At 42.1% G+C, this 18,887-nt stretch overlaps 1 protein-coding gene across 9 annotated transcripts in view; it reads right to left on the bottom strand.

Annotated features, from left to right (window-relative positions):
• Positions 1-18,887, bottom strand: part of ADGRL3 (adhesion G protein-coupled receptor L3) — a 958,921-nt gene that overhangs the window by 380,020 nt on the left and 560,014 nt on the right. For 7 of the 9 annotated variants that reach the window (XM_075204791.1, XM_075204783.1, XM_075204785.1 and 4 more), the window contains 3 exons: positions 13,573-13,781; positions 8,458-8,634; positions 6,981-7,190 (listed from right to left, as the gene is read on the bottom strand). In XM_075204791.1, coding sequence (XP_075060892.1) covers positions 6,981-7,190; positions 8,458-8,634; positions 13,573-13,781 — 596 coding nt within the window. The remainder of the gene's footprint in view (positions 1-6,980; positions 7,191-8,457; positions 8,635-13,572; positions 13,782-18,887) is intronic. The other 2 variants (XM_075204784.1, XM_075204790.1) reach the window with 1 other exon arrangement.

The following is an 18,887-nucleotide window of genomic DNA, read 5'->3' as shown; positions in this document are numbered from 1 at the left end:
TTCCGTGTAGAAGGTATTGTTCAACATGGGTGCTAAGCATACGCTAGAGATGGCCAGTGTACTGCCTAAGGAAGGGCCTATTGGTTCAGCGAGATTGCTCATGTGTAAGAAATATGGTGCATAAGCAACTGTGTATTGTGACACGTGGGTCAAGATGACCATAGATTGTGATAGGCCTTTCCCAACAATAGGAAGTTTTAATAAAGAGAGACTAAATAAAGTAAAAGATAAAGTGTGGTTGATTAAGTCATCAAAAAAGAGAAATAGACATAATGATTGTTTAAAATTGTGGCAAATGGAAGGTAACAGAGCAAGAGTCAGAGCAAGCGTTCTTTAATCTTAAAGCTAGTCTGACTAGAGCACCTGCATTGGGAATACCTGATTATGAAAAGCCTTTTGAGCTATACTGTACGGAAGCTGATGGTTGTGCAGCAGGTCTCCTTACACAGAAACATGGTGACGCTAGCAGACCGGTAGCATACTACAGTGCACAATTGGACACTGTGGCAAGATCACTCCCAACATGTCTCAGAAGCGTAGCAGCAACTGCTCTCCTGGTAAGTAAGAGCGAGGACGTAGTATTAGGACACAATTCAACTGTCTATACACCCCATGCTGTATCAGCTCTGTTAAATTCAGCTCAAACCAGACATGTTTCTTCAGCTAGATTCACAAAGTGGGAACTAGCCCTGATGGCACCCTCAAACATCACCATCAAACTATGTAGCACCTTAAATCCAGCTACATACCTTCCATATGTGTCTCTAGAGACACAAAGGGTGGGAGGTGAGGAGACCCTGGTCGATGATGAGTTAGGCAAGAGTACTGATACGCATGATTGTATGGAAAACCTGAACCAGACCTTTACTGCAAGGCCCGACATACGTGACACCCCCTTAGAAAATGTAGGTTTTACGTTTTATACAGATGGGAGTTGTCATAGACAGACAGAGACGGGAGAGCTATGTACTGGTTACGCTGTTGTAGACGATCAGGATGTGGTAGAAGCTGAACCCCTGGGCCCATCTCACTCAGCCCAAGTGGCGGAACTAGTATCATTAAGGAGAGCGTAAGAGTTGGCAGAGGGTAAATCAGCCAATATATATATACTGACTCTAGGTACGCCTTCGGGGTAGTGCATGATTTTGGGGCCCTTTGGCGTCTTAGAAACTTTACGACAGCAGCAGGTACGTCAGTGGCACACTCACAACACATAAAAGGACTTCTGACAGTGATACAGTTACCCAGAACAGTAGCCGTCATAAAGTGCAAAGCCCATACCTTTGAAGAAGACCCAGTGTCATTGGGCAACAACAGGGCAGACGAAGCTGCTAAATGGGTAGCAGGGCAACCTATGACTGTATCGACCGAGACTATGATGGTTTTTCAGACATTAGACATGCAGAAATTAATTGAAATGCAAGATTTGTGTTCCCTGCAGGAAAAGGCGGTCTGGAAGGCGAAAGGATGTGGTCAAGAGTCCTCAGGACTCTGGAGGGATGGACAAGGTAAGCCTGTAGCTCCCCGAACATACTATCCAAGCCTGGCTGAAGCAGCACACGGTCTGACTCACCTGTGTAAAGAAGGTATGTGCAAACTGGTGAGAGCATACTGGTGTGCTCCTGGATTTTCCTCTCAGGCTGGTAAGAAAGCAATGTCATTTCTTACTTGTTTGAGGAAAAATGTCAGGAAAACTATTCCAACTTAGCCATCCCACATCCCTCCTACAGACGGACCTTTTCAGGTAATACAAATTGACTATATCCAATTACCACCGTGCAGGAATCTAAAGTATGTGTTAGTGTGTATTGATGTGTTTTCCGGTTGGGTAGAAGCATATCCGGCAGCCACTAATACTGCTGTGTTCACTGCAAAGAAAATTGTACAAGATTTTGTATGTAGGTTCGGTATCCCTAGAATCATTGAAAGTGATAGGGGTACCCACTTTACTGGTGATATCTTCCAAAATATGTGTAAACTCATGGGAATTGGTAGCAGACTTCACACCCCTTACTGACCACAAGCCAGTGGTAAGGTGGAGAGAGTAAATGGTACTATAAAGAACAAGCTTGGTAAGGTAATGGCTGAAACTGGGTTGGCATGGCCTGAGGCTTTGCCATTTGTCCTATATAGCATTCGGACCACTCCTAGACCTCCTCTAAATCTGTCCCCCTTTGAGATACTGTTCGGACGACAACCTCATTTGATCGTGAGTCCACAAGACGACTTGAAGTGTAATAATGAAGTGACTGTACAATATCTTATAAGAATGAGTAGACAGCTAAAGCAACAACAACAAAAACTAAAAATGCTGTCACCTGGTATGCCAAGAACAAACTGTCATGATATTGAACCTGGAGACTATGTTATGATCCGCAATTTCTTACGTTCAGGTTGTTTAACAGACCGTTGGGAAGGCCCGTACCAAGTGGTGCTGACCAGTACTACATCACTGAAGGTTGCAGAGCGAGACACTTGGGTCCATTCCACCCACTGCAGGAGAGTCCGTAATCTGGAGAAAGTGCAAGATAAAACTGAGACCGACGACATAGATCTGTCACTTGTGAGTCTGTTCCGGGAGACCTAAAGCCTGTAGTCGAGACACCTGAACCAGAGACGTTGCCCCATAACTATCTTTCCAGCGATGGAGTGGCGGTTTTTGTTTTTCTTTTGTTCCAGGATTTTCCTTGTTTTTACTTTTTCTAGGACATTCTATTTTTGTGAAGGAGGCTGGAGGACGAAGGAGGGTTCTGGTAGTGATGCGGATGAGATAGAGGCAGAGGAAAAGTTATTAGAATACTCAGAGCAGCCCATTGTCAAGCTTGGTCCGGGGGTTATGAAAAGGTCTGCTAGCTCAGGAACTCGGAGACAGTGTGAGGGGCTATTGTCTGATGAGTATTGCATCTGCAAGTTCTGTGACTCCCTAGTTGAACAGAGATGCATCCAGCGATGCCAGTCCCCCAGTACTCTGAATATAGGCGGGCATCCTTTGGAGGATTATCACTCCCTAGTGGGTAAGGTGCTAAACCAAACCGAGTGCTGGGTGTGCTCTCACGTGCCACAGGGGCAGCATAACATAGGACTAGTGCCTTTCCCTTTAAACATCTCCGAAGTACTCGAATTGAGGGGTGGGAGGCCCATAGAGGGGAGGTACAATAACACTAGGTCCCCTAGTCTAACGCTTCGACAATACTCTGTAGACAGATCTTTGCTGTGCCTGAATATCTCTCATGAAAAACGTCTGGAGAATTGGGAAGCTGACCCATCAGATCAGACAATGGCTCGCCACACTCATTTTAGAGGGAGACTCACAAGGTCACCAATAGGCAGGAATGTTGATGGAAGTCACAAATTAGGGCGTATAACCAAACATAAGAAAGTATCCATTGGAAAAGTCTCTATAGATAATTGTAAGAATGTCATCCATGCGGACACGTGTCTTGAGCAAATGAAGACACTGGGCATGGGTAGTTTTATCAAAACTCTGTGTGATATAATTAATGGGCATACTGTTCCTTATGTTCTCCCTGATGATGTGTATTTTGTTTGTGGAAGAAAAGCTTATTCCTGGGTGACTCCGAGTTCCAAGGGCTTGTGTTTCTTAGCTAAACTGGTTCCTGAAATCATGACTATTACTCATAAAGAAATGGTTGGTATTCACAAGACTACATCACCACCATACATACACACACAGTATGAACACCGTGGAAAGAGAAATAGGATTCCTGGTGAGGAGCCCATAGCTACAAAATTGATTAGTGAAACCGCTGGGTTTCAAGTTATGGTTGCTCTAGATCTCACCAGGACCGCTCGGGGAACATTAAACTTTAAATATATCCAAGACCTAGCTAAATTAATAAATAATATCACCGAGATTTATGGTGACACTTTCAGGTATACTGGAAGGGAGCTCCAAGCGTACAAGAAGGAGTTGGTGCAACATAGACTGGTACTAAATTATCTCACCTCTATTACTGGTGGGTACTGTGTGACACTGGCCACCCAGTTCGGTGTCAAATTTGCACGTACATCACCAATAATACGGATGACCCTAAGGAGGTTATAGACCGGAAGATGGATGAAATTCTGCAACTGAAATGGGAATTTCGAAGGAACCATAATTCTTCGTTATATGAGGTTGGGGAAAAGGTGGCAGGTTGGTTCTCATGGTTGAACCCTGTGAAATGGTTCTCTGGTCTGGGGGAGTGGGTACAGGAAATGGTTGCTAGTGTAGGTAAGCTCCTTCTCCTTATACTGGGTGTCATCTTAGCAATTGGTTTATTTGTCAAATGTGTTCCTACTGTGTTGAAGTGTGGGAAACAGTCTTCTAGGAGATACACTGAGAACAAGACAGAAAGGGTGGTGCAAGACACCGAGATCATGGTATGTGAAGAAGTTTTGTATAACCCTGAACTTGAAACGGTGATTAGGTGATAGTTTATTATACTATCAAAGGGTGGAGCTGTCGAAGTCGGCATATTGGATAAAGTCATTTCAATTAAAATTCAGCAAACTTGGTTGTATTTGTCTGAAAAGATGCGTACGGTACGCTACGGCGTGAAATGGCACGCTACGGCGTGGAAGGGCGTACGCAGCCTCAACACGTGGCAACAACAGTATTTAGTCTTTTACATACATTCGCACAAACAATCACACTTGTAAAATAGTACACATTAAAGGTAGTTGCAACACATAGTCATTTATGTCGAAATATAGTAGTATTTATATGTAACATTATAAGTTATATGCATATCAGTAAAACATATGGTACACGTTGAAGGAATCTAGTCATGTGTGGTATCATACTAATCCTCTTCACATTTCCGGTTCACTCTGCGAAGGAATCGCAGAGTGCATACGCAAATTATTAATGTTAAGGAATTATGGACTATTATGACTGAGTAATCTTGGCGGGAAGATCAGAGCTCATCCCCTGGAGAGATGACCCCCTCCTTTGGATTCCTGAGCTTAAACTAGCCAATGATTGACAACCCCTTGGACCTTCCTGAAACTTGGACCAATAGAAGCAAGCTATACCATCTGCATTGTTTTACTGTATTTCTGTGTGCATATAAGCAGCAGCTCCTCATCTAGTGTTCAGACATCTTGTCCCCAGACTTCAGGATTGAATGACTGTACACTGGATCCAGAGCGCCTGCGATAAGTAACGGCTGTTCTTATTATTACTTCGCTTGGATATATTCTGCTACCTTTTGAGAATAAATCTTTGTGCGTTGGAAACACAAATCGAGATTCGACATTTGTTATTGGTTAGGGACAAAACGCTCATAACAATATGAATTATTTATTGTCAGGGATGGTTGTGGAAAATGGCTATATTTATTAAACTTTAATGCTATTTAATTTATTGCTGGGACTGTTTGGAGGGAGGGAAATAGTAGTCCAATAAGAAGGTCTGGAGTACCGTGCCTGGGCTTATATAGCCCAGACTTGCACTCCTAGTGTTCCTGCACCCATGTATGAGCGAAGATAGCATACACTCACATTGTCCAGGTGTGGTCATGTTATCATACATTTTCTGGTACTTTCATTGTGTATGTGCCAGTGTAAGAAAGAGCTGGAGCTGATTGATGCATGCATAGATCAAGTGGGTACTGTGCAAGCACTAGTGCATGCTCAGTGCGGCCGCTACACCAGGGAATCCCTCTAGTATTCTATTCAGACTAATTCCCCCAACCACCACCCTTTTGGGATGATGCAAGCTTATATAGGAGCAAGGACTTAAAAAATGTACTGAAATTTACTATACCAGCCTGGGCTGGTGTCACTATAGCAGGGAAAACTGCAGCATAGGATCCTCCTACCATAGTGACAAGCATGGGGCTTAATTCCCTAGGGAGATCAGGCGTGCAAAAGGAGTAGTTGGATAAATAGCAATAGGGCTTTTCTCAAACTGCTGGTGCAGTGGGTGTGTGGTAATAAGTAAAAAAAATGCTGTAGTGCACCAGAGAAAAATGTAAATAAAACACACTCAATATTTCAAATGAAATAAAACTCCCCCACACCACCTTGAACCCTAGTTATTGCCTCACCTATGTCCAGTCTGGCACTTGCTGTAAAAATGCTGGTCTTCATAAAATAAAATATGCAAAAAATTAGAGATCCCAGGTTGATCATAGGTGAATTGTATCTCGTTTATCAGTGCATTGATAATGTATTAGTCCTCCACTACTACTGAAAAAAATAAACCTCGTCTGTCTTTTTGAATTGTAGTTGTGGTTGGATTGGAGATTGTATTTTAATCAATTCATTAATTTAATAAATGCATTTCCAGAGAGTGATTTTTGCATCTGTTTTGCTTTAATGTTTTATTTGATACTGCAATAGTGCTGTGCATTAGTGTAAGTGTATAATAAGATAAAAAAACATAATTGATGCAGCTTCATTAAGAGCTCCCTTCACAAGTGAGCTCTTAGTGACTATGCAGTTATGTTTATAACCGAGGGATTTCCAATGCTCTGAGATTCGTTTTTTCATTTTTTTTTATTTTTTTGTACACAAAATGCAAGATGCTGATGATCATCATCCTTGGTACAGATCTTGCACCAGTAGAGAAGCAGCCACAACAGATATGCCTCCTAGATGCATATCTACAGCTGTACTGGGGCTACCTCGTTCCTGATTCCTCCACAGTTCCGCCTCACAACAGAGAAATACTACTCGTTCAGACTGAGATGTAACCCTCTCTACTGTACGTGTGCAGTAATGAAAAGTGCATTTTATACTTCAGTATTGGATTTATGTCCCTGTATGTTCACTGTGCCATTATGGTGGTTGAACAAATAACTGGTGTTGTGGTAATTAGTAATATACTGGTGGTCTTTTTCGCTTACATTGTTGGATGCATGGTGGCAAAACTACTGATGCTTATTCCAAAGATGTCTAAAAACCATAGACATACATATGGCATATATAGCGCATTTGACTGACACAGAAAATAATGACTACATAAAACTTACCGGCTGATCAGTACGGTTGATTCCAATTAGAAAAAGTAGTTCTGCCACAAACAGACTAATGCAAAGATTCTTATGAATTGTGTTCCGGTCACTTTGGAGACCACGGAAAAAACAGAATGTAAATATACATATCAGTAAGCAAACAAGTGAAAGTAGGATTCCAACCCATGTAATCACATCTAGAAGGAGGTCATGAACCACATCCGTGTGCTACAAAATAGAAATAAAAAATAAAACTTGTAGTATATTGTTCAACTTTAGTTTAAAGTAGACGTTATCACTGGTTATAGGAGTCACAAGTGACCTTTCTGATAGCTATAAGAGGCTACACTCTTTGCACACATAGATATGGCCATAAGAAAGATTGACTGAATTTACTTACTTAACCATTGTTTCATTCTAGCCTATGCATGCCTGAAATAAACCCTTTTGAATAGTCTGTCTGTTGTTTAAAATCAACTTAGATAATTTTGATAAATAGAATAGCCGAGAGCAAAGGTAAGATAATTGGCAGGTCTGCACATTCTTCTGGGTATGTAGTGTTCTTGTTAAAATACAACTCTGTCTGTTGTTGCTTTTTGCAGTGCTTATTGTGTTACAGTGCATGGGAGATAATTTCACAAAGACCTAGTGGGAAATTTACTAAACTGCCGTTATAGCAACCAATCATATTCTAGTTGTCATTTATTTAGTACATTCTGCAAAATGACAGCTAGAATCCGATTGGTTGTTATAGGTAACATCTCCACTTTTTCAAGTAAATATACCCCTTGATCTTGATTCTTTGAAGGGTAAGTTGTATCTGTTGTGTACCATGATACTGTGATTGTTCCTGATTGAAAGGAACTTAGTAAAAAGTGTACTTTGTTACATTTGTTACATTTGTCAAATAGCAATGTTTACAAATATTTTTCAGTAAGTAATATAATGAATAAGCAAATGTTTTATATGGCTAATGTGTTATGCTTAATACAAATGTTAATCCTGTAGCAATGATAGAAGTATAATCACTGTCGCTGCTTGGTCTGATATATATCTAGCAGTAAACTGCCACATATAGTAAAGAAGTTAAGGTAAGCAGAATGGTAAGTGCTGAAAATGAAAGACAAATGTACTTCGAATATACCAAGTGTATTTTACTAACAGGACTGTACATACATTAGGATGTGCTATGATTATCAACTGCTATCAATCTGCAGCATATTTATATCAATTTAGAATGTGTCTGTGGAGGTTATGTCCATGGAAAAATCCCTGCAATTTATTACTACTACACAGCAACTTTTTTCCAGATACAACTCTCAGTGTTTGTTAAATATGTTATAAGTTATATATATGCAAAATAACAAACACTCATGGTGAGTATTTACAAAACAGTAGACTATGCCCAAAGCTTAAGTTATGTTGCTGGTGTAGTCGGATATATCTGTGTACTCTGTATGATAGAGACACCTCCCCAGCAGAAACGATAACTTACCTTAATAGCAACATGAGCCATGAGCACTGCAAAGTTGGTTAAGTGATTACAAGAACACTTTGTATGTGTTTTGTTAGTTGTCATTAGTCTACAGCCTTGCGTTGACCAATAACCCGACAAGTTGGTTTTTGAATAACTCCAGAATGAACAGTTAGGGTTGAAATAGTCCTCGGACTGCTGTAAAAAAATACATTTAATTATAATATTATCTGGGTTTATAAATATTATGTATACAATACCATATATACAATTTGGATCACTTATCACATACAGCTGTTTGTGACAACATTCATTGCACCTACTTTTGCACTTTGTGGCTGATACTAATTGACTTCTGAGGAGCCATATGTATAAATAGGTAAGAACCTTTTTTACCCTAGTGGTGTTTAAAGCATGATTTTAAAGCAGCAATCCCACATATAAGTTTTTTTTCTCATCATGCTCATAATTTTTCTTAGCTATTCTCCAACAAAACATTATCTCTTTTTCAAAATCTTCAGTGAAAGAAAAACAAGTATTGTTGCCAGATGCAACAGTCAGTCTGCTACACAGACACAGACTCACAGATCTCAACAAGTCGTGTGATGGTAAAAGAAGGAGGAGAAGGAGCGTATGTTACAGTGAAAACATAGCTCATAGGGGGTTTTCAAAAGCCTCTCTGCTCACTCAATCATTTGTAATGTTACTGTGGTTGCCATGGTAGACACATAACACTGTGGAATTTTGAAGAAAGAAATAAGGGAATAAGGATGTTAACCAAGCTGCTTCTCATAGCCTGGCACAGTGATTTTATAAAAAAAAACCAACATCTTGTGGGTGTCACTCACCGGACTGTGAGTGCCATTTCTCCTGTGTTCAGGAACCGTGGCCGTCCGCCATCCTGAGGGTCTGCGCATGTGCAGCCCTTATTAAACCTTCAGTACCTGTTGCTTTTAATTGATTGGATGATCAGGCAACCCTCCCTATTTAAACCACCTGTGATCATTACCTGGTTGCCTGATCTTGGAGTTTCATTCCCCATGAGCCTCTGAAGGTGTTCCTGTGTTTCCTCGTGTATTCAGCTCCAGCTGATTCCTGTTTACTGCTATTGTGGTTTCCAGACCACTTCAACTCTCCTGTGTTCATCGTGCCTGCACTCAGCTGATTCCTATCTGCTACTACTACCGGACTCAAGTTCGTCTCAACTCTCCTGTGTTCAGCGTGTCTGCTCTCCGCTCCCTCTGTTACCACTGCAGGGTTCCAGACCGTCTCAACTCTCCTGTGTTTATCGTGTCAGCTCTCCACTGATTCCTATCTGCTACTGCTGCCGGATTCCAGACCGTCTCTACTCTTCTATGTTCAGCGTGTCTCCTCTCCGCTGCCTTCGCTACTACTACCGGATTCCAGACCGCCTCTACTCTCCCGTGTTCAGCGTGTCTTCTCTCCGCTGCCTCCGCTACTACTGCCGGATACCAGACAGCCTCAACTCTCCCGTGTTCATCATGTTTCCAGTTTTACTTACTACTGCTTCCTGAGTATTGCTTCTTTGATACTGGATTACCTGCCGTGCGCTGCACCAACCTGATTACCGCTTCCATCCTCCAGTGGTCTCTCCTCCTGCCGGCCTTCAGCCGTTCAGGTATCCCTGCACGTCTCTCTGACAGCCTGCTCTCCTGAACCGCGGTATGCATACTTTCCATTGACTTTGCTTTTGTATTGCATATCCGTCTGGACTGTGTTGTCTCTTCTCCGGAGTCTCCGATCCACTGAAGCTATTGTTACCATTGACTTTGTTTCCTATTACCTGGATCGCTATAGTGACTTTGTATACTTCAAGCAGCGCTTGTCAGTTATTATTGTATTGTGGATATCATCGTGGGATCAAGTTCTGTGTGCCCCGTGCATCCTCTGCTTTACATTCATCTCCTCGTGCCCCTCCTCACATATATATAGCAGTGGTACAACTTGCTGATGCAGACCACTGACTCCTGTTTCCCTGTGACACCAGTTTCAAGTATCCTCTCACATAAGCAGTGGTACAACTTGCTATACGCAGACCACTGACTTCCTTGTTACCTACTTGCACCTGGAATCCATTCCTTCACTATAGACAGCGGTACAACTTGCTATACGCAGACCACTGACTCTCACTACCTCCTCGCTACTCCTGGACATTCCTCCTCACTATAGCAGTGGTACAACTTGCTATACGCAGACCACTGACTCTCCTCACGTTTACTTGTCCATCTGTTTCCTCGTGTACATACATCTACTCATTGCCAGTTGCTGCTAGTCATAGACTTTCCTTGAGCATTCTCTCACCATCTGCTGATTCTCCTGTTCCGTTGTCACCCTGCTACCAGAGAACCATAGTACCAGCTATATTACTCTGGTAAGTCCATCATCTGGTGAGATCCTGGGCAGACTCCTAGTGCCCGTGACAGTGGGATAGCTGCTTAAAATAAACATAATTGGAGTTGCCCTTCAGTTGCAAGGGCCAGAGGTTTTCAATATGCACACATATTGGAGTTTTAGATCTGATCACAAATATTAAAAACCACCTTCTGGGGAAAGTTTCATGTATTCTGACCATCTGAGAACATCCGTGCACCCACATTCACTGACATTTAGCCAATGCCTAGTCGATCAGTTAATAGTCATGGTCAATCACTGTGTATCGTTTGAACTAATTTATATTTCTCTTTACAGTTGTTATTAAGTTCTTTATGTATAATTTCACAATTTAACCAGTTTCAATCTCTAAGTGTGCTTCTCCACAACTTGAATCTCATCTCTGTCCAATGTTTATTTGCTCACCTCTTTTTAATCTGAAAGCAAGCAGAGTTGTCCACTAAGAATCTGTGGAAAACAGAGACAGCAACATGCTTTGCGTAACAAAACCAAGTGCCATTGCACCGTGATGTGCACGAGGAAATCTGCCAATTGATCCAATCCTGTGTTGCTTATGTTGAGAACTTTTGAAAGAGTAGCAATATGCTTTTGAAGCTTCGTGGAAGACAGAGTTTGAGGGTTTTTAGTTCCACTTTCCTGAGCAAAAAGGCGTGTGCAATCAGAGCCTCTGAAATTTGACAATGCAGCTGGTCTTGCAAACATGCAGGCATTTTCAGTGGCCACCCAACATTCTTCAGGCTTCTCTGAAAGAAGTCCCAGTGTACTTTGCATTGCTGGTGTTAGTAGGAACTTTCCTACCACATTTTTGCTGGATTTCAATTCTTGTGAAATGCCAGCAAACCTTTTTCTCAAACTTGGAAAGCTCTAGGGCAAAATCTTCGTGTAGATCCATATCTTCAATCTCCGATTCAAGTATCTCTTGAAGAAGAGGTAGTTAACAGCATCTTGGAAACATCCTCTTCCCTTCTTCGATTGACTAAGGTCACCCCTGCGAATATGACTTTTGCAAGCAGTGCGCAGTTTTTAAGCGAAGACTCAGAGGATAAATTGCTATGGTACGTCTGCTGTTTCTCATCAAAATACAAGTGCATATTTTTCACATGTTCAGTGAAAGTTAAAAACTGAGAGTCTTCCTGAAGTTGAGTACATTTTCCACTATATCATTTCAGCTCCCCATCATTGCTCAGCATTCCACAATGCTTGAAATCTTTTGAAAGCCATGGCCGACCTTCAGTGCCAGATAGGGAGTCTTTACTATACCGGTTTCACTGTTGTAACAAGCTACCAGCTTCACAGCATTTGCTACATGCAGAACGTTTAATGGAATGGCAACAGTAGCCTTCCCATTTCTCAAAGTTTCTGATGGATGTTTGCCGACATCTGATTCGACCTGGTTGTAGAGCTGTTGCCCCATCTGCATGATGCATCTGTCATTTTTAATTGTGAATAAAATGTATTGGGTTATGCCATTCAAAAGCCTCCAGAAGCCACAGTTAATGTGAGGTAAAACAGGCTGAGCAAAGGCACACAGCGACTGAATTCTGCTTTTGACAGGTTTGGGTTTGTCACCCTTTTGGTTTAGCTTACATGTCTTCATGTGTCACCACAGGTGTTTTCTTGCAAACAAGCCTTGGCAAGCAGCACAAGACAGGAAACCTTCAGGAACCATGTCTTTTTCTGGTTCTTTGCATGGAAGCTCGTCATGCCCTTATTACCTCAGTGTGTAAAGTTGCTTGTATTCTGAAGATGAATAAATTGCATTCCTTTGGTGAACATGCTCAATATGCCAAACTATCTTTGAGACAGTTTTGTCACAGTGTAAGCAGTACTGATTTTTGCTATATGCTCTGGATCCATCACTTTTTTGGAAAGTGTGAGATTTCTGGCCCTCAGTGTTTAAAACAGCGCTGCCATCATGAAGAGAATTGTGTGTATAACAAGTCTCTGTGCTTTTTTTTATTTTGTTCTGCTTCACTAATGTTGTTGCTGGTCTGAACCACTTTTCTCTGAAGGGTCATGAACATACTCATCTCATGCTCTCCAGGCTACAATTGGAGCCACCACCAACGCCATTGAGAATATTCATATTCAGACTTCAGTGCTGTGTCATATCCCACTGTTCCTACCTTCATGTCGGCAGGAGAAGTCTGTGATAGTCTCTCTCTCTCACTCTCTCTCTCTCTCTCTTTCTCCCCCCCATTATGTGTAAAAGGAGGGAAGGGGAAAATACGGCATCCATTATCTTCAGGAGCACAGAGAACCATGGCGGTTCTATGATGTGAATATGTGTATGAGTTTGCAGTTCAACTGACAATCAGTAGTGGAGTGCACATGCATTCCCCTTCATGGCATAAACACACACTTCTTGTCTGACAAAAGTAACTGATCAGGACATGCCAGATTTTGATGCCGGGTATGTTAGTATGGTGTCCTGCATTCACTAGCAGAGTCAGTTATCTTGGACCTCAGTTTGTGTCCCCACTTCGACTAAGGTCCCCACATTGTTGGTGCGTGAACAAGTCAAAATCCACACAAGCATAGAAGTTCATACACATGCACACACAAACACACATACACTTAGTGACTACTTATGTTGCATCCCATTTTAAATAAAGAGAAGCTCTTATTAATAATGTTAGAAATGCAGACATTTTATAAGGTACATCAAATAAGATTACATTAAATTATTTCTGTTATTACACAATGTAAAAATTTTAAACTCACCTCAATATGTTTAACAGTAAACATCACCGGTTCCGTTAAGTACACCTTGCTACTTGATTCTTTATAAACTGCTGCGGTAATGACAGGAGAGTTGACAACAATTGTATGATTTGTCGTCAAAGCCTCAATTCCTAATTTTATGCTAGCATTTTCCGTGGACAGGTAGCGCCCCAGGTTATTGTACAATACAAAAGCAACTCTTATCTCACCTATAAAGTAAAAAGCAGAGAAAATAATATAAAATATTTAGTATGACTGTAATATGTTTTTTGCATGTGAAGTCAAAATAGTTAACATCATATAATGTTATATTCATTTGGTTATAATAAACTAAATATTTATTCACATATATTTCCATTATCATTGTATTTAGCACAAAATGTTAATATTTTATGCCACTCATTTAAAAACAGTTTTGATTTAAAGTTGCATTTTTTAGGCATTCAGAAGTCATAAACTGCTAATATACATTCCCAATAAAACCTCGGGTATATTTACTAAACTGTGGGTTTGAAAATGTGAAGATGTTGCCTATAGCAACCAATCAGATTCTAGTTATCCTATATTTTATACATTCTACAAAATGACAGCTAGAAGCTTTCCTTCCAGGAAATACACAGCTTATCGTAACTACACAAATTTCACAGATCCGCACTTTCATCTCTATACCCCCAACAGATAAATCTAAAAAATGGGAACATTATGCACTCAAATGCAAAGTTACTACTTTCCATTCCTCCACGACCCCAACTAGGACAACCAAGCCTTCCCTTCAGTATGTTCACATGCCAGTTTCTCCAGCTTGATCCATGCTGGTTTCAGATTCTCAGCTGACTTTGTCAAACAGGGTCAATGACTTCACCTGGAGGTCCTCCACCTGAGATTCCTTCACAAACCCTTAGACCCTTTGAATTCATTTAACCTCGACACTAATCCCTCACTTAGATCAAACACTGAGGTTCTCTTACCACTTTTGGAACATTATGCTACAGCCACCCTTTATGCAAGACCATAATCGCCCAACTTTATGGTCAGTTTGTGGATGTACTTGTCCCTATTCAGAGCTGGCATGAACTGGAATGGTAAAAAGAAATGAGATGGGCCTCCAACCAGATGAGGAAGCATGGGAGGACATGAGCGAGGAAAATGCCAAAAATGCTGTCTCTACTTAAAAAAGGAGACCTCTATAAACTCGATTACAGATGGTATTATACACCATATAGACTGAAAAGTATGTCATCTTCTGCTAAACCCAGATGCTGGTGGAATTGTGGTCACAGAGGAACTAAGTCAAATGTATGGTGGACATACCTGACAATTGCCCCCCCCTGCTTGGATATGGACCATAGCTTCTTGGACTGTATGCTGGAATAACCAATACAGAAGGACCCATGGATTTTTCTCCTATGCTAGCCCCACGCCCAAAGAAACCTGATTAAACAATCCAAAAAATTGGTCTCTCATATACCAGCAGCCGCAAAGTGTGTACTTGCCAGGAAGCGAATAATATCCTCCTGCCCTCATACATCTGGCATGTTGCAGCCATGAAAAAAATAACATATCTTCAAGGCAGGGGACATGAATTTGGGCAGGCCCAGACCCCATGGTTATTCAGAGAGAGTCAACTGTAATTAGATTGGCATGAGAATACATTTCCCCACTCAACGTATGACTGGACTCCTCTTCCCATAGAGGGATTGCCATCTCCACCCATCTACCTTAAGTTATATGGCTGGATACCCTTGATCACCACCCCTTTTCCTCCCACTCCAACCTGTCCACTCTTATGTCTGTTGTGTAAGGCCCCCATGGTTGTTAAAGTTGAATCAAATCTCTATAAATGTTCTATAGTTTATTATTTTACACTGTAACCACAATGACTCCTAATATGTTGATCTCATTAGTTGTTCTGCTTGCATTATCACTATTGTATTATTTGACCAATTAAAGTAAAGGATCTAACAAATATAATTGTTACATGATATATCTTTTCCTCTCTCTCTCTCTCTCTCTCTCTCTCTCTCTGTTTCTTTTAGAGAAAGATAAAACAATAACAGTAACAAGAGTAATGTCACTCACCGGACTGTGAGTGCCATTTCTCCTGTGTTCAGGAACCGTGGCCGTCCGCCATCCTGAGGGTCTGCGCATGTGCAGCCCTTATTAAACCTTCAGTACCTGTTGCTTTTAATTGATTGGATGATCAGACAACCCTCCCTATTTAAACCACCTGTGATCATTACCTGGTTGCCTGATCTTGGAGTCTCATTCCACATGAGCCTCTGAAGGTGTTCCTGTGTTTCCTCGTGTATTCAGCTCCAGCTGATTCCTGTTTACTGCTATTGTGGTTTCAAGACCACTTCAACTCTCCTGTGTTCATCGTGCCTGCACTCAGCTGATTCCTATCTGCTACTACTACCGGACTCCAGTTCGTCTCAACTCTCCTGTGTTCAGCGTGTCTGCTCTCCGCTGCCTCCGTTACTACTGCAGGGTTCCAGACCGTCTCAACTCTCCTGTGTTTATCGTGTCAGCTCTCCACTGATTCCTATCTGCTACTGCTGCCGGATTCCAGACCGTCTCTACTCTTCTATGTTCAGCGTGTCTCCTCTCCGCTGCCTTCGCTACTACTACCGGATTCCAGACCGCCTCTACTCTCCCGTGTTCAGTGTGTCTTCTCTCCGCTGCCTCCGCTACTACTGCCGGATACCAGACAGCCTCAACTCTCCCGTGTTCATCATGTTTCCAGTTTTACTTACTACTGCTTCCTGAGTATTGCTTCGTTAATACTGGATTACCTGCCGTGCGCTGCACCAACCTGATTACCGCTTCCATCCTCCAGTGGTCTCTCCTCCTGCCGGCCTTCAGCCGTTCAGGTATCCCTGCACGTCTCTCTGACAGCCTGCTCTCCTGAACCGCGGTATGCATACTTTCCATTGACTTTGCTTTTGTATTGCATATCCGTCTGGACTGTGTTGTGTTCTTCTCCGGAGTCTCCTATCCACTGAAGCTATTGTTACCATTGACTTTGTTTCCTATTACCTGGATCGCTATAGTGACTTTGTATACTTCAAGCAGCGCTTGTCAGTTATTATTGTATTGTGGATATCATCGTGGGATCAAGTTCTGTGTGCCCCGTGTATCCTCTGCTTTACATTCATCTCCTCATGCCCCTCCTCACATATATATAGCAGTGGTACAACTTGCTGACGCAGACCGCTGACTCTCACTACCTCCTCGCTACTCCTGGACATTCCTCCTCACTTTAGCAGTGGTACAACTTGCTATACGCAGACCACTGACTCTTCTCACGTTTACTTGTCCATCTGGTTCCTCGTGTACATACATCTACTCATTACCAGTTGCTGCTAGTCATAGACTTTCCTTGAGCATTCTCTCACCATCTGCTGATTCTCCTGTTCCGTTGTCACCCTGATACCAGAGAACCATAGTACCAGCTATATTACTCTGGTAAGTCCATCATCTGGTGATATCCTGGGCAAAGACTCCTAGTGCCCGTGACAGTAAGATCAGGCCATGACAGACCCAGGTGCGGAACCTACAGCTAAAGAGATGCTGCAGTATCTGGTTATCCGTATTGAACAACAGTATGTTCACCAACAACAATTGCTGCAATGTTGCCAGGCGTTAGCCTCCCAAAGAACGTCTGTGCAAAATATCACAGCTACTGTTGATGCTCCTGTGCCTTCCTCCATTTCCCCAGTGCCATACCAGGTGTCTACTGCTTCCACGCTACACCTGCCTACTCCTTCAAAATATGATGGAGTCCCCAAAACATGCAGGAGTTTTCTAAATCAATGCTCAGTTCATTTTGAGCTTCAACCTCACAATTTCTCTACTCATCGTTCCAGAGTGGCCTATCTCATTTCCTTGTTTTCCGGACAAGCTCTCGCATGGGCTTCCCCTCTGTGGGAAAGAAATGATCCATTATTACAAGATAGTGCCAAATTTATTTCCACGTTTCAAAGTGTATTTGATGAACCTGGTCGTGTTATTTCCGCTGCATCCAGCATCTTCCGTCTACGTCAGGGTTCTCGTACTGTAGGCCAGTACGTCATTCAATTTCGGATATTAGCCTCTGAACTTCAGTGGAACACTGAAGCGTTAATTGCCGCCTTCTGGCAGGGGCTTTCTGATAAAATTAAAGATGCACTGACTACTCAAGAATTACCTACTTCTCTAGAAGATTTGATTTCTCTTTGCCACCGTGTAGACATGAGATTTCGTGAAAGAGAGTCTGAAAAAACAACTTCATTTAAAGCACCTTTTCGCTCAAGTCCTCAAGTTCGCCCAGTTTCATCTCCGGTGATACCCATGGAGATAGGTCGCTCCAAATTAACTTCAGAGGAGAGGGACCGAAGAGTAAAAAATAGACTGTGTATCTATTGTGCTGATTCTACTCATATGCTCAATTCATGCCCTAAAAAAATCGGGAAATGCCAGGCCCTAACCAGTTCTGGAGAGGTGAAGTTAGGGTCCCTGGAGTCCTCTCCATGTTCTACGAAATTAAAAGTTTGTGCTTTTGATGTTACGGTTTCCTTTGCTACCAAATCCTTTAAGTCCCAAGCACTTATTGACTCTGGAGCTGCAGGAAATTGTATTTCTAAATCCCTCGTGAATCAATGGTCCCTACCAGTGATTACTTTGAAAATACCTATTACTGTGACTGCTATCGATGGATCACGCATTATTAATGGTCTCATCACCCAGAGTACGTCTCCAGTAACCCTTCAAATTGGTGTATTACACCAGGAAGAAATTTCATTTTTAATTCTTCCTGTTACTACCAGTCCGATTGTATTAGGCCTTCCATGGCTTCAACGTCACTCTCCCCAGATTGACTGGCACACTCCTCAAGTTACGTCTTGGGGGCCTGAATGTCATCATCGTTGCCTCTCTCAAGTTGTTCCTCCCAAAATACAGCAATCCTCCATTTCACCTTGTTCACCGGGACTTCCTCCTCAGTATGCTTCTTTTGCCGATGTATTTGATAAAATTCAGTCTGAATGTCTTCCTCCTCATCGTTCGTGGGACTGTCCGATTGATCTTCAACCTGGCAAGACTCCTCCCAGGGGTCGTGTGTATCCACTTTCGTTACCTGAAACTCAAGCTACATCTGAGTACATCAAAGAGAATCTCCAGCGAGGATTTATTCGACCTTCTACCTCTCCCGCTGGAGCAGGGTTTTTCTTCGTAAAAAAGAAGGATGGGTCATTACGTCCTTGCATAGATTTCCGTGGACTTAACGCCATAACTATCAAAAATCGGTATCCCATTCCATTAATTACTGAGTTATTTGA

This window comes from Mixophyes fleayi, chromosome 1, assembly GCF_038048845.1.
Source record: "Mixophyes fleayi isolate aMixFle1 chromosome 1, aMixFle1.hap1, whole genome shotgun sequence".
Classification (NCBI taxonomy): Eukaryota; Metazoa; Chordata; class Amphibia; order Anura; family Limnodynastidae; genus Mixophyes; species Mixophyes fleayi.
Note: the sequence above shows the minus strand (reverse complement) of the source record. Positions and strands in the feature narration are given on the sequence as shown.